The sequence below is a fragment of the Mauremys reevesii genome, linkage group 3 (genome assembly GCF_016161935.1).
Source record: "Mauremys reevesii isolate NIE-2019 linkage group 3, ASM1616193v1, whole genome shotgun sequence".
In the NCBI taxonomy this organism is placed as follows: Eukaryota; Metazoa; Chordata; order Testudines; family Geoemydidae; genus Mauremys; species Mauremys reevesii.
Genome location: NC_052625.1, coordinates 15,559,465 through 15,576,183, shown reverse-complemented (window position 1 = coordinate 15,576,183; position 16,719 = coordinate 15,559,465). Strand labels below are relative to the sequence as shown.

At 41.7% G+C, this 16,719-nt stretch overlaps 1 protein-coding gene across 11 annotated transcripts in view; it reads left to right on the top strand.

Annotated features, from left to right (window-relative positions):
• Positions 1-16,719, top strand: part of VPS54 (VPS54 subunit of GARP complex) — a 72,051-nt gene that overhangs the window by 28,643 nt on the left and 26,689 nt on the right. For all 11 annotated transcript variants that reach the window (XM_039530626.1, XM_039530620.1, XM_039530624.1 and 8 more), the window contains 4 exons: positions 569-954; positions 10,891-11,017; positions 12,543-12,650; positions 16,058-16,113. In XM_039530626.1, coding sequence (XP_039386560.1) covers positions 569-954; positions 10,891-11,017; positions 12,543-12,650; positions 16,058-16,113 — 677 coding nt within the window. The remainder of the gene's footprint in view (positions 1-568; positions 955-10,890; positions 11,018-12,542; positions 12,651-16,057; positions 16,114-16,719) is intronic.

Below are 16,719 nucleotides of genomic sequence, written 5' to 3'. Positions count from 1 at the left end.
CCGAACAGCTGTGGCTGCTGGGTCCTGAGCACCCACTCTTTTTTTTCCATGGGTGCTCCAGCACCAGAGCACCCATGGAGTCGGCGCCTATGTTGTTGGAGGTCCCCACCATGGTGTAGCAGCCTTAGTGCATGATAGAGTTAAATACATGTGCTATTCTCATTTCCAGTACCCAGCACGCCCTCTCAGCTAGTCGCTATAATGTTGGGGAGTTACTGTCTGATCTCTGAGATACAAAGCCTTGGGTAGGTTTGTTTAATTGCTTGCTTTTCGGCAAGCAGGACTTCGCAAGCATGATTTCACCAGGAAGGAGATGCTCTAGCTCAACCTTCCCAATGCTTATTGAACTCACTAACAAAACTGGGTAGTTATTCATTTGCCACCATGACAACAGCTTTGAATCCAGTGTTATAGTGGCCACAGTCAGCTGATCATTATAGAACAAAGAAATGTACTTGTAGAAATAATTTAAAATTATACCGACAAAATGCATTTTAGTGCTTTTGTAGTGTGATATATTTGCCAGGTGTTACAACGTACGGTTATTGTTTTTTCTGTCTCTCTCAAGCTGAGCCATTATCTGGATATTGTGGAAGTAAATATTGCTCATCAAATTTCTCTACGCTCAGAAGCATTTTTTCATGCAATGACCTCTCAGCATGAATTGCAGGACTACCTCAGGAAAACCTCCCAGGCTGTAAAAATACTTCGAGATAAAATCGCCCAAATTGATAAAGTAATGTGTGAAGGATCTCTTCAGGTTTTAAGACTATCACTCACCAGAAATAACTGTGTGAAAGCGTACAATAAACTGAAGTTAATGGCTACTGTACACCAAACGCAGCCTACAGTGCAGCTGCTGTTGTCCACCTCTGAATTTGTTGGCGCTTTGGACTTAATAGCAACAACGCAGGAGGTACTTCAGCAGGAACTTCAGGGTATTCACAGTTTCCGGTAGGTGACGTTCACAAAACCATTGGAAGTAATAAAATGACGTATAAATCATGTTGAATAATGTCAAGCAGTTATGTTATTCTAAGAACCCAAGACCATACTGGGTCAGGCCAAACGTCCATATAGCAAAGGGTTCCACAGACTGACTGTGCATTGTGTGAAGAAATGCGTCCTTTTGTTTGTTTTAAACCTGCCTATTAATTTCATTTGGTGACCTCTAGTTCTTGTGCTATGAGGAGGAGTAAATAACACTTCCTTATTTACTTTCTCCACACCAGTCATGATTTTATAGACCTCAATCATATCTCCCCTTAGCCACCTCTTTTCCAAGCTGAAAAGTCCCAGTCTCTCGTCATATGGCAGCCATTCCATACCCCTAATAATTTTTGTTGCCCTTTTCTGAACCTTTTCCAATTCCAATATATCTTTTTTGAGATGGGGCGACCACATCTGCACACAGTATTCAACATGTGGAAGTACCATGGATTTATATACAGGCAATATGGTATTTCATGCCTTATTATCTATCCCTTTTTTAATGATTCCCAACATTCTGTTTGCTTTTTTGACTGCCGCTGCACACTGAGTGGATGTTTTCAGAGAACTATCCACGATGATTCACAGATCTCTTTCTTGAGCGGTAACAGCTAATTTAGACCCCACCATTTTATATGTTTAGTTGGAATTATGTTTTCCAATGTGCATTGCTTTGCATTTATCAGCATTGAATTTCATCTGCCATTTTGTTGCCCAGTCACCCAGTTTTGAGAGATCCTTTTGTAGCTCTTCGCAGTCTGCCTGGGACTAAATTTTGTATACTTAAACTGAATCTGCTCTTATTCCTGTTCGTCTTTGGGTAACACCATTTAGAAAAATACTATATAATTACTCTGTAGGGTAACCGATCAGTGGAGTCCATAAATGAGTGGTGAGTGTATATTGGGGAGAAGGATTTTTTTAAGGCACTTGAATATCTATATGCTTTATATTACAAAAAGGGGCCCCAATCAGAACAGAAGTTGCATTATACTGGGTGCTGTATGACATGCAGAGACATAATCTCTATCCTGTATCAGAGGGGTAGCCATGTTAGTCTGGATCTGTAAAAGCAGCAAAGAGTCCTGTGGCACCTTATAGACGAACAGACGTTTTGGAGCATGAGCTTTTGTGGGCGAATACCCACTTCGTCGGATGCATGTAGTGGAAATTTCCAGGGGCAGGTATATATATGCAAGATATATCTATCCTAGGTCCAGGTCTATCCTGACCTGCATAAGAAATGTCAATATAACAGGATGCCTTTCAGAATATGACATGTCTAAAGAATATTTCCTATGATATATATGATAAATGAGTTCAGCTAATAAATCTGTATAGTGTACAAAGTTACCATTTTGGTGGAATGTAACCAGAAATAATCTACACTGAATTTGTACTGAAATTGAATAGTGTCAGCCAGAGTGCTGGGATTCTATATATTGAGATCCATACCTTTATAGTTTTTCCTAATGATGCAGTTCCTATATTTTGGGGTTTCTGGGTGTCTGATTTGCATAATAGCTGTATGTTATTACTAAGGCTGTGAGTCTTTCATGGAAGTCACGGATTCCGTGACTTTCCGGGACCTCCGGGACTTCCACGGCTGGTGCGGCTGACCCCAGGGTCGCCCGAGCAGCTGGGGCGACCGTAGGGCCAGCCACACCAGCCGCTGCTCCAGTGGCCCCAGGCAACTGGTCGCAGACGCTGCCCCAGAGCAGTAGTACAGGAGCAGCAGCGGCACCTCAGGCCGCCCCTTACCCAGAGGAGCAGCAGCGGGGCCTCGGGCTCCCCCCACCCAGGAGCAGCAGTGGCAGTTGCAGGGCCCCGGGCTACCCCCCACGCCAGGAGCAGCAGCGACCACCGGAGCACCTCCCCCACATCAGCACCTAAGATTTAGTTGGGATTTTTAGTAAAAGTCACGGCTGTGACTTTTTGGTTATTGCTCTTGACCTTTTACTAAAAATACCTGTGAGTAAATTGTAACCTTAGTTATTACTCAGTAACTGTACTCTGAATATGCAAAACTCTCTACTCCGGCTACTGTAATCCCTCTGCTCTGATTTGCTCCTCTACTCAGAATGTACTCTGAGCCCTAACACTGTCTTAACATGTATTATTGGGGAGGGGCGGCGGGGAATTTTCGATAGCATTTTGTCTTTATTCATCTTTACACAGTTTCTCTACATGTGTATAAATAATTTGCTATTTATACAGAGAGTACTTAGAAACGTCTGGAAAAATATATCTAGATTTAGAATAGTTGTAACTTTTATCTCATACTCTCACCTAGGAAAATTTCGATGTCTGATGGTTACACTGTTTACATGTGATGTAATTCTCCCTTAATATTGGTGAGGTCATAGATCAGGGTTTTTTTTATTGCAGCATGTTTTTTATTGAGCTTTTTATTATTCCTGAATATCTGTTGAAGATGGAAGTGATTTCACTGTTAAGGTTCAGAGTGCGTCAGAAATAGCAGTGAAGGTGATGTGGAGGTGGCTAAAAATGCTGGAAACTTCCCCTTTACCTGGCATTTCTGTTTTTGGGGTGCGCGGGTTGGTTATGCCCAGGGGTGCAAGTGGAATCCATTTCTTACCAATATGGGGTTGGGGGCTCTGTCTTCCTGAAGCTGCACCAGAGATTTCGGAATGGCAGAGGCGAATGGAGCAGAACATGGGGCCATCAGGCAGACCCACGCCTGCAGCTCCTCTGGCATGACTCTACCACCCCAGCCCTTCCACACAGGGTCTCCTCCGTCTGTACGACTACAGCCCTGTCGGAGGACAGGGCTGCGGGTGGCACAGCCATGCCAGAGTTGCTGCCGGTGTGGAGCCGCCTGGTGGCCCCATGTTCTGCTCCTTTCCCTGCTGTGGTTCCCGGGAGAGCCCTGTGGCTGTACTGCCCCCTTTCCCTGCAGTGCCTCCAGCGGCGGCCAGCACATCCCTTGACCCACGCCGCTTCACACCTCCCCCATTGGCCTGGAGCGGCAAACCGCAGTCAGTGGGAGCCACGATCAACCGAACCTGCGGACGCGGCAGGTAAACAAACCAGCCCGGCCCACCAGGGTGCTTACCCTGGTGAGCTGCGTACCAAAGGTTGCCGATCTCTGAGTTAATACATTGTTGTTTGTTTACCTGGAGCATCTGCAGGCATGGAGCCCTTCAGCTCCCTGTGTCCGCAGTTCACCGTTCCCAGCCAATGGGAGCTGCGGGAAATGATGCGCCACTTCCCGCAGCTCCCATTGGCTGGGAACAGCAAACCGTGGCCATAGGGAGTTGAGGGGCTCCATGCCTGCAGATGCTTCAAGTAAACAAAACGTCCTGACCCGCCAGCGGCTTACCCTGACAGTCTGGGAGCCAAAGTTTTCCAACCCCGAAATATAGGGTCGGCTTATGAAAGGGTCATATGGTTTTTGCTATTTTTACCTATCCATTTTGGGGGGTCAGCTTATAAATGAACGGGCTAATGAACGAGTTTATACGTTAATCGCACTGTTAAATAGTAGAATACCAATTGAAATTTATTAAATATTTTGGATGTTTTTCTACATTTTCAACTATATTGATTTCTATTACAACACAGAATACAAAGTGTGCACTTCTCACTTTATATTATTTTTATTACAAATATTTGCACTGTAAAAATGATAAACAAAAGAAATAGTATTTTTCAATTCACCTCATACAAGTACCATAATGCAGTCTCTTTATCGTGAAAGTGTAACTTACAAATGTACAATTTTTTTTGTTATGTAACTACCCTCAAAAACAAAACAATGTAAAACTTTAGAGCCTACGAGTCCACTCAGTCCTACTTCTTGTCCAGTCAATCTCTAAGACAAACAAGTTTGTTTACATTGACAGGAGATACTGCTGCCTGCTTCTTCTTTACAATGTCACCTGAAAGTGAGAACGGGCATTCACATGGCACTTTGGTAGCTGGTGTTGCAAGGTATTTATGTGCCAGATATGCTAAACATTTGTATGCTCCTTTGTGCTTTGGCCACCATTCCAGAGGAAATGCTCCCACGCTGATGATACTCGTTTGAAAAAAAAAAAGCATTAATTAACTTTGTTACTGAACTCTTTTGTGGGAGAATTGTATGTCTCCTGTTCTGTTTTATCTGCATTCTGCCATATATTTCATGTTATAGCAATCTCAGATCATGACCCAGCAAATGTTTGTTTTAAGAACACTTTCACAGCAGATTTGACAAAAGGCAAACAAGGTACCAGTCTGAGATTTCTAAAAATAGCTATAGCACTCGACTCAAGGTTTAAGAATCTGAAGTGCTGTCCAAAATCTGAGAGGGACGAAGTGTGGAGCATATTTTCAGAAGTTTAAAAGAGCAACACTCAGATGCGAAAACTACAGAACCTGAGCCGCCAAAAAATAAAATCAACCTTCTGCTAGTGGCATCTGACTCAGATGATGAAAATGAACATGCGTCGGTCCTCTCTGCTTTGGATCATTATTGAGCAGAACCTGTCATCAGCATGGACACATGCCCTCTGGAATGGTGATTGAAGTATGAATGGACATATGAATCTTTAGTGCATCTGGCATGTAAATATCTTGCGACGCTGGCTACAACAGTTCCATGTGAACGCCTGTTCTCACTTTCGGGTGACATTGTAAATAAGAAGCAGTCAGCATTATCTCCTGCAAATTGTAACCAAACTTGTTTGTCTGAGTGATTGCCTGAAGTAGAACTGAGTGGACGTGTAGGATCTCAAGTTTTACATTGTTTTATTTTTGAATGTAGTTATTTTTTGTACATAATTCTACATTTGTAAGTTCAACTTTCATGATAGAGATTGCACTACAGTACTTGTATTAGGTGAATTGAAAAATACTATTTCTTTTGTTTTTTACAGTGCAAATATTTGTAATAAAGATAAATATAAAGTGAGCACTGTACACTTTGTATTCTGTGTTGTAATTGAAATCAATATATTTGAAAATGTAGAAAACATCCAAAAATATTTAAATAAATGGTATTCCATTATTGTTTAACAGTGCGATTAATCGCAATTAATTTTTTTAATCACTTGACAGCCCTAGGTTTTTTTTAGGTAAGGGAAATACAATAGATCTGATATACCTGAATTTCAGTAAAGGATTTGACGTGGGAAATTTTAGTTATATTAGAGAAGATGGGGTGTAGTACAAGAATTGTAGGCTGGAAGTACAGTCAGGGTCCAGACATCCCAAGGGGAGAACAGAAGGTTTAACCCCAAAATAAGCAGTTGAACCAATTGATGTGTTATTGTACTTTAAAATATATCAGATAAAGTCCGTTATGAAAGCTTGCAGTGTTCTGAATTTGATGGTCATTAGAGATATGTATACAGACCATGGTTATGATTTTATGTAATTGTACATATAGAAATGTCAGCTCCACCTCAGAACAGAGCAGCGAACTGTCAGGCAGGGAGGGACACCTCCCAAGCCATTTGTTTACACAAAACTGACTTCAAGTAACTATTCATTGGCCAGGCCAAGAAAGGACAATGGTAGACTATTAGAATTAATGAAAAGAGATTGAAATGACTCAAAATTGAAAAAAACATCCTGTTTCTTGAACATTTAAGTCAAGAGGGAATTTCCCTGCTCTGAATAACCATGAGTCACCATGGACTGAGGCTATGTCTACACTACAAATTACTTCAGAATAATTTACGTCACTCAGGGGTGTGAATAATCACACCCTTAAGCAACATAAGTTATACCAACCTAAACACCTGTGTGGACAGTGCTATGTGGGTGGGAGAACTTCTTCCATTGGCATAGCTACCGCCTCTTACAGAGGCGGGAGTTATTTCCAGTCGGCTTAGAGTGTCTTCACCAGAAGTGCTACAGCGGCGCACCTGCATTGGTGCGGCTGTACTGCTGTAGTGTAGACAGCCTAAGAGAAGTAGAAAAGGGGTGACAGAACCCTGAGGTACAACCTGGAACTGTGGGACCACTGTGCTCCCTTAACTCTCCAGCCTCGGCTGTCTCTTACAATGCTATGGTAGTGAGAAGCAGCAAACCCCTCTGGGTGCTGTTATCACTCAGCCAACAACATGCAGAGACATACCCAGCTAAGCTGTCCAAGCCACTCATGAACTGTACACAGGGAGACACCAACAAATTCCACTCAGACCCAGCCTTGCAGCTGAGAAATTTACCATCTTAAACTGCTCAAGACCCTCTTAAATAATGCAAGCTTGTTAATTAGTTTGCCACTTCATCAAAGGATAGTGGACATGCACCAGCCTTTGTAATCTGAGCAGATCCCCCAAGTACTTAGGACGCACTCACTGGTTAAAATTAAACATTAAAATAAGTTTATTCACTACAGAAAGATAGATTTTAATGATTATAAGGGGCAGGCATAAAGGTCAAAGATGGTTACATAAGAAAAAAAGTAAATGCATTCTAAATCCTAAATTTTATCAGACTAAGCAAGAATTGAATCAAGCATTTTTTGGCACCCTGCTAGGCGTTGTAAGCAGTTCATAGTTCTTAATGCACTGGCTGAATTCCCTGCTCAACCTGGGACCAATCTCCCCAGTTCAGTGTCTTTTTTCCACCCAAACATTCTTGTTGCCTTCAGAGTAGGTTGGGGAGGAGAGAGAGGTGGACTCATGATGCCACTGTCCCTTATATTATACACTCAGTTTATGTGCCTGGAAAAATACTGGCTCAGACATGGAGTCAAGTATCAAATATCCTGAGGCCTTGCTGAATCACTCAGTTAAGCAATCCCCATTGGGTGGCATCGAGCAACTGTCTCTTATTGAATTGTAAATCTCTTATTTATAATTCCCCTGGTGGTCAGTGATTGGGGATGGTTGCTCAACACCCATCTAGGTGTGGGTCATCTCCTTTGTTGCCACTGGAGAGCTATCTGTGAGCATCTCCCAGACTGACAACATATTTCAATAACAACCATAGAACAAAATCTCATAACTCCGTATACAATGATGACATACGTGTTTTGACAGAACAATAAATTTCAGCATATCATGACTTTTCATATGATACCTAACAAGGCATTCTTTATACAAAATATCATAACCATATACATGTGGTGAATATGGGGGTTACAGGGTGCTATTTTGAGGTACAGTATGTCATGGAGGTGGGGGAGGAAAAGGCCTTTTAAAAGCAGGCTTGGAACAGGTGTTTTTTTAATCCAGAATCTGAGAGACAGTCTCTAGGTGAGAGGCTGACTGAACGCTGAATTTTCTCTATAGCTAGGGAGTACCCTGGGATATGATGTTAAGGCGATCGGTAGCTCTTATTAGAAAAGGGCTTTTATCTAATATGAAAGTGTAAAACCTGAGGTTGTGTCTTTATAGAGTTTTTTGGTATAACTTGTATGTGTATGCTTTTCCTTACTCTTCCATCTTTGAATCTATGGTTTTTCTAGTAAGTATCCTTTTTATTTTTATCCCAGGCAGATCTCTATTGTGCAGACTGTGTGGAATGTGTATGTCAAAGTGTGCTGGTATCTGTGGGGGCTGGTTTCAAGACTTCAGGGGGTGACAAAACAGACAGGAAAAGTCTGAGGGTCTGTCAGTTTAGAACTCAGGCAGAACATATTTGGGGAGACTTCGGACTAGAGGGCTGTTGGTGTCAAGTTTTAGAGAGTAACTGGGCTTATGAGAGCTGGAGTGACACCTTATTCTTGTGGGTTGGCTACTGGTTGCAGGGATCTGAACCATAGCTGCACAGCACAAAGGCCCCAGTGTTACAGGACAGGTGGTGACAGAATTCCTTACTGGTCTGGGTGGACCCCAAAACATCATAGGTGGGTAAGGAACTGGCTAAAGGGGAGATGGCAACGGGTTGTGCGGAAAGGTGAACTATTGGACTGGCTGGACATTACTAGTGGAGTTATTCAAGGGTCAGTCTTGGGACCAGTCTTTTTCAATAATTGTATTAATGAACTTGGCACAAAAAGTAGGAATATGCTAATGAAATTTGCTGATGAGGCAAAGTTGGGAGGCATCATCCATACAGAGGAGGATCTGAATATCATACAGGAAGAACTGCATGACCTTGAAGACTGGAGTGACGGAAATGGGTTTAAAATTAATAATACAGAGTGCAAGGTCATGCAGTTGGGATCTGATAATAAGCCTTTCTGCTATAAACAGGGGGCTCAGTGGAGGAGAGGTACCTGAATGTGCTGGTGACTATGACTGTGAGCCATCAGTGTGATATGGCTGTGAAAAAAGGCAAATGCAATCGATTATAGGATGCATCAGGTGAGGCATTTCCAGAAGAGAGAGAGAAGTATTAATGCCATTCTACAAGGCACTGCTAGGACCTCATTTGGAATACTGCATACAGTTCTGCTCACCCATGTTCAAGAAAGATGAATTCAAACTGGAACAGGTTCAGAGGAGAGCTACTAGGATGAATAAGGGAATGCAGTGTCTATCTTTTGAGAGGAGACGGAAAGAGCTTGGTGTGCTTAGCCACTCAAAACCCAGGCTGAGAGGTGCTATGATTGTTTTCTTTAAATACATTGGGGATAAACACCAAGAGGGTGACGAGCTATTTAAACTAAAGGACAGTGTTGGCGTAAGAACAAATTGGTATAAATTGGCCATGAACAAATTCAGGATGGAAATTAGAAGAAGGTTTCTAACCATCAGAGAGGTGAGATTTTTGGAACACCCCTCCCATTAGGAGCCATTAGGGGGCAAACAATTAGTTTTAAGAGAACTGGACAAGATTGAGCGGGATTGTATGATCGGGTTGCCTGTGATGGTGGGGCACAGGGCTCTGGAGCCCTGGGGGTCTCTCCTGCTTCATATCTGATTATCTTAAATCTCATGCTTCATGGTTTCAACTGATCACCTGCAGGGGTCAGGAGGGAGGGTTATTTGCTTCTTATGAAACATCAGAGGTGGCTACAGCTGGAGGTGGAACTCTGGATGGGATGAGCCTGTTCTCTTAGGTGGAATAGAGCATTCTCTCTCAGGTGCTTGGCTGATTGGTACTTGCTCATGTGCTCAGGGTCTCCCAGTTCAGATTGGAGTGATCTTTTTTGCCTTCCTTTGCAGCACAAGGTGCAGATCGCTTTGCCATGATCAGTTAGGTATACCTCAAATAATACATTCCCTGCCATTGTGTGGGCCTTGGCCATTGGTGCACCTCGGTCCCTCCTCTTCTCTGCCTGTGGCACATAATAGTTTAGTCTCCGGAGGGCTGATCTAATTTTGATAATTGGGCTTAGTGTGCAACTGCTGGGTGGTGTTGGTGGCCTGTGATATACAGAAAGTCAGGCCACATGATCTGCTGGTCCCTTCAGGTCTTAAACTCTGATGCTGTTTATAGAAGCACTATAATAGTGGCAGCTTGAAAACCCTTGTACTCTCTGAAAGCCACTCTGTCTCTGAAAGCTATTTCTATAGCTCACTCATATGAATTTACTCTTCCATGTTTGTATGAACTACTTAAATGTTTGAAATTAATGCACTTCAAGACTGAATGCTTGAGGCACTGGAATAACAGTGAAACAGTCTTTCTTCCTTAAAGACCAAGACCTTGATACTACTAAATACCAAGTATCCTCAACTTCTGTTAGCTTCATGGGAGATTGAGGTGGTCAGCACTTCATAGGATGAAACCCCAAAAGGGGTCTTATCTCCTTTAATGCAAATTCTTAACCTCCATTATATTATTTATTTTTTGCTTCAAGGGGAAAATACACACTCAAATGCACCATTTCAGTTAGGTTCAACACTTTCATGTTTTAGACTAACATTAAGCCTGAGTTGATTGCATAGAAATTATTCACTGTGTGGCTGTTTTCCTTGGTCTTGAACTAATAATTAATTTGCAGGTTTTTCTGATTATTTAGCTTATAGCTCAATCACTGTTTTTCTTAAACAGGCATCTTGGATCACAGCTTTGTGAGTTAGAAAAACTCATAGATAAAATGATGATTGCAGAGTTTTCTACTTATGCTCGTAGTGATTTAAATAGACCATTTGAAGAGGACTGTCATATTCTAGAAGAGGTACGTTTCTTATAGAAAGTAGAAGCCATCTGACTAGTATAACATTTTTCATCTTCAGAGCACTTTAGAAGTACACCTCTACCCCAATATAACGTGACCCGATATAACACGAATTAGGATATAACGCGGTAAAGCAGCGCTCCGGGGGGGGGGTGAGGGGCTGCGCACCCTGGCAGATCAAATCAAGTTAGATATAATGTGGTTTCGCCTGTAATGCGCTTAGATTTTTTGGCTCCCGAGGACAGCGTTATATCGGGGTAGAGGTGTACTAACATTCATCCTCTCATTGCCACTATTGCAACATTATCATTTATACCATTTTTCTTTTAGTTCAAATTTCTCCTTACCCTTTTTTTGTTTTGAATAATAACATTTTCCTGTTTCTTGTGCCTAAATCCACAGAATTTTAGTCTAATCACGTTTTTCCTTTAAAAATAAATCAATTTATTAATTTTTTTTAAATGTTGGCAGTTATTAGTTCTGACCCATGCTACAACTGAATGTATAACTCTTGAAATAGTACAGAAAAGCATGTGTTCTCATACCTTGTAGTTAGTGAAAAGACAGTAAGCAGTGAATAGATGATCATGTATATTCTCATTCTATCTTCCTTATGATTTTATCTTGTTTATGGATAATTGTTCGAAACGTATTGCTTGCTGCAAGTTTAGTCACAGAGCTGTAAAATATTTTTTGCACTGTGTATTCTTAATTTACTTTTAAGACCTTTGAGGTTAAGCTATCATGATCAGTATCCTTCTGGCCACTTTTAACTAACTACAGCTGGGTCTTCACTAAAAAATTAGGTTGGAAGGAATTTTCCCCCAGGTCAGATTGGCAGAGACCCTGGGGTTTGGGGTTTTTTTGGCTGTTCTTTGCAGCATGGGGCATGGGTCACTTGCAGGTTTAAACTAGTGTAAATTATGGTTCTCTGTAACTTGAAGTCTTTAAACCAGGATTTGAGGACTTCAGTAACTCAGCCAGAGGTTAGGGGTCTATTACAGGAGTGGGTGGGTGGGGTTCTGTGGCCTGCAATGTGCAGGAGGTCAGACTAAATGATCATGATGGTCCCTTCTGACTTTAAAGTCTATGAGTCTGTGAGACCCAGCCGTGTTGCTCAGGGGTATGAAAAATCCACACCCTTGAGCAACATAGTTAAGCCAATCTTAATCCAGGTGTAGACAGTGCTAGGTCGACAGAAGAATTCTTCAGTCAATTTAGCTACCACCTCTCTGGGAGGTGGATTAACTACAGCAATGGGAGCCACCCTCCTCTTGCGGTAGTGAGTGTCTACACTGAAGTGCTACAGTGGTACAACTGCAGTGGTTGAAGTATGGACATAGCCTAAAAGTAATCCCTCTCAGTCTCATGCGTGGCAAGGCGTGGTCCAAACATAGGATGTTTAGCTTTGAGCACTAGCCATCGGGTCATTCCATACACTCTGCCTTTTGACACATTAATACGTCTTTACTATTGTACGTTTTAAGTATCTTTCCTCTCCCTGCCCCTTTGGTGTTTTTAATAGGAAAGACTTGTATCACTAGTATTTGGACTTTTAAAACAAAGAAAGCTCAATTTTTTTGAAATATATGGTGATGAAATGATTATTACAGCAAAGAACATAATTAAACAGGTAAGCAAATCACTTCTAGCTTATCTCAAAGACTTGCCCATCTTTCAGAAATATTTTTGTTTCTGTTGTTATGAATGTATTTAATTTAATTTCATCACAATAAGAGAAAATCTGATGTTAAAAGTTGTACTTTAAAAAGATAATAATTAATCCTGTTGTATTAGTGACCTCATATCTGTAGATCTGTTTTCCTGATGGCCTTCCCCAGCCATTGTGTGGCATCAGTGTAGAGGAAGAACACATTTTTCTCTGTGCCTTGGTATATAGACACTTACCTTCACCTTTCTCTGCCTGCTGTGAGTTAGTTTGATTTTTTCTTTCTCCATTAGCCTGTAACTTTCCCAGGTAAGACGGCTACGCAATTCCATTTAGTTTCAACAAGACTAGTATCTATTTGCAATTTTACAGAAAAAGGACGAGAACCATAAAATAAAGCTTATTAACACACACTTCCCTGGACACTTGAACATCTTAGGGACAATCCTGCATTTGTAGGGAGGAGGGCTAGGTGATATCCATCTGTTGAAATTCTGTGACATTTAATACGTAAATATTCCTTGCCTGGATTGTCGTGGTCGGGACAGACAAAGTCAGTGTGCTGAGCTAGCCCTTCAGTAAAGGAGCTGGGTTCTCACCAGCCCAGGAAAGAACCAATGCCATACGCAAGACTGTTTCAGACCTTTGCCTCAGGGCACACAAAATTCATGTGGAACACCAAAACAACGCAATTTCCCTGCCCAGCCTGGACTGCAGTCCCCAGAGGCCTTTCACTTGCCTTTCTCAGTTGTCATGTCCCCTTGGTAACAAACAAAATATAATACAACTTCGGCTATACATTTCTGCCAGATAGTGTGCCATCTTGTCACACACACGGGGAGTGGGTAATCTGGAAATATCTTTTAAACCATTGTTTTCCCACTCCCAGTTTCCCTCTCTTGTATTTGGATCATGTTTACATGTTGCATATTTCTTGTAGACCCTTACAGATAAAGGTTACTCCTGGGGGAATTCTGAGCCAAAAAATCAAAAATTCTGCACACAATATTTTAAAATTCTGTGTATTTTTGGTCAAAATAACGCAATAGAATCCAGCTGGTTTCCATTATTTTTGTAATTTATTTAAACTACAATACAATGGATTGATAATGGGAGTGGGGAGCATTGGGGGAAATCACCAAACCCTCTCTGTCTAATAGTAATGTAGCCAGTATTGACCATTTGCTTCTAGTTATTAGTCAATGGGTATATGCATCTATATGCTCAGTGTTACATCATAGGCACCTGAAGAGCAAGTGAGGGCTGGGGACTCAAACTCACAGTTTATACTGGCTACTGACCATCTCTGAAAAGGTCAGTAGCAAACTGTTCGTGGAGCACATTTTGATAGGAAATTTTTTCAGTCCAAAAATGTAGACCAGTTCTAATCACTAAAGCACCACAAGCATTTATAAGGCCATACTGTCCTTTACACTATTCTGGCAATGTAAAAGGAGTGTAAAATGTAAATGTAAAATGTTTTACACCTGTTTTATACTCCTGGGGGAATTCAATAAGAACAATGGGAACAATTCACTAAGCAGGCAGTCTTCTACATTTCTCCTCTGCCTGAGGGAACAGTCTGCCCCATGCCTACCTCTACAGAAACACCCCAAAGCCCTGCCCTTCTATGCCGAGTGCCACAACAGCAAGTGAGAGGGACAGTGTGTCTCTCTCCACGCACAACTACCCAGACATACACACCCCAGCGGTGATTTACATCTCTACCAGCTGCTCTGGGTGTCCAAACCGACCTGCCTGCACTGCCGGGGAGTTGGCAAAAGACCATTCTTGCGGTTTCCCTTTGCTTCCTGTCAGAAGTAATTTTTCTGTGGGGAAGCAAAGAAATCTGCACGGGCCGTGAATTCTCTGCACACACAGTGACACAGAACTCTCCCAAGAGTAAACGTTTTTTCCGCAAAGAAGGAATACTGTTCTCCACCCGTCTTCCATATGTGTCCATCCTAGGGTGACCAGACGTCCCGATATTTAGGTGTTTGTCCCGCATCCCGCAATTTGTCCTGATATTTCGCTCCACCGGCAGTACTCGCCTTTTTTTTTTTTTTTGCTCCACCGGCAGACCCCCCCATGTGTCCCGATATTTTCTCCCTCTCATCTTGTCTCCCTAGTCCAGCCACACTCCTCTTTGTAGGGCTACCCACTTGCACTCACACTTGTAGTACTTTGTGACCATGCAAATAGAGGAACAAAGGTGTAGACCCCTAGCATTCAGCATAGTTCACGAAGAAGAAATGTATCCTTAAGAACAGGGGTTCTCAAACTAGGGGTCGGTACCCCTCAGGGGGTCGCGAGCTGTCAGCCTGCACCCCAAGCCCGCTTGCCTCCAGCATATATAATGGTGTTAAATATATTAAACAGTGTGTTTAATTTATATGGGGATCGCACTCAGAGGCTTGCAATCTGAAAGGGGTCGCCAGTAAAAAAAAGTTTGAGACCCACTGCTTAAGAACCATCTGTGCAGAACACCAGTTATTAATATCACCAATATTTAAACAACAGGACACCATCTGGCACCACTGTGGTTTATAGAAATCCACTTACAGGCCAAATGAGTTCATATGCTGTTGAATCATCTCGCACATCTGAGCGATTCTTGATCACATTGGAGAAAATCTCTAGTTTAGTCTAAGTGGAGTTGCTTTGTTTCTAGGTTTAACAAAACAGTAATAACAAAGATGCCTCAATAAACTATCTCTAAAACAATGGAAAAGTTTGGAATGAAAATTGATTTTGGAGAGCTAGAAATTTGACTGACTGGCCATTTTCTTTCCAGCCACTCTTCAGCTGGAGGATGTTTTGTAGTGGTAATGGACCTCGAGGATGAGGATATAATGTAGTAGGAAATAAGGATGTGGGGAAACTTTCTGGGCTGAGATTGATAAGGACAGTCCCTTGGAGAATCTGTTTTGTACCCACAGCCCACTTCTTACAGTAATGCCATCACAGTACTCTTCTTCACATTGTTTGTTTGTTTTTATGAATCCTCTGTTTAAATTAAAAAAAAAATCTTCATCCCAAACAAAATATTCAAATAATTGGGCATTTTGGGGGCCTCAATTTTTGGGGGCCCAACTTGAGGCACTTGTAAAGGAGCTTGATTTTCAGAAAGTGCTCAGAGAAAATCAGGCCCCTTTAAGGTGTGGCAAGTTGGGCATCCAAAATCACTAGTCCTTTTTGAAAATCTTGGGTCCCATATTTTGCAATTAAAAGAAGAAGGCTGTAAGAATGTAAAATGACCCAAATGCCTGTCTCTTTCTTTTCTTTTTTCTTGTTTAACTTGAGCTTCTTTTAAATTATGAAAGAAGGGTTGGAAAGACGCTGAGACACTTTTTTTTTCTTAAACTTCACAGTGTGTGGTTAGCACGGTATCGCAGATAGAAGAGATAGATACAGAAGTTGTCGTTAAGTAAGTATATGCCATGGGTTTGTTGTGGCAGGTTGGATGGGGAATGTGTGCTTTAACACAGATGATAAACTGTTTTTCAATTTGTTTTTAAAGTGGTGAATAATTAAGAATCACCTTGTTCTTCTGTTTCTCCCCAACGGTCCTCTGCATCTCTTCAGGAACCCTGAGTATTTCCCTTCTTTTTGCAGATCTTAACAATTATACTCCTGTATTTTTAATCTTTTGAAATTATTTTTAAAACGTTAATTCCATTGCATATTAGGAAAAGCACAGGCTAAAATATTTAGGCATTTGTTTCCTGACTATGTAAGGGGAAAAGCAGGCGTTCCCGCTGATAATATTCTAGTGCTGTAATAAAATGTGCCTGTAGGTCAGTACCTCCTACGTGAAAGAGATTAGGGCACATCTTACTACTCCAGTGGAAGGACACTTCCAGGACACTTTAGGAATCATTAAAAAGGGGATAGAGAATAAGACTGAGAATATATTATTGCCCTTATATAAATCCATGGTACGCCCACATCTCGAATACTGTGTACAGATGTGGTCTCCTTACCTCAAAAAAGATATTCTAGCACTAGAAAAGGTTCAGAAAAGAGCAACTAC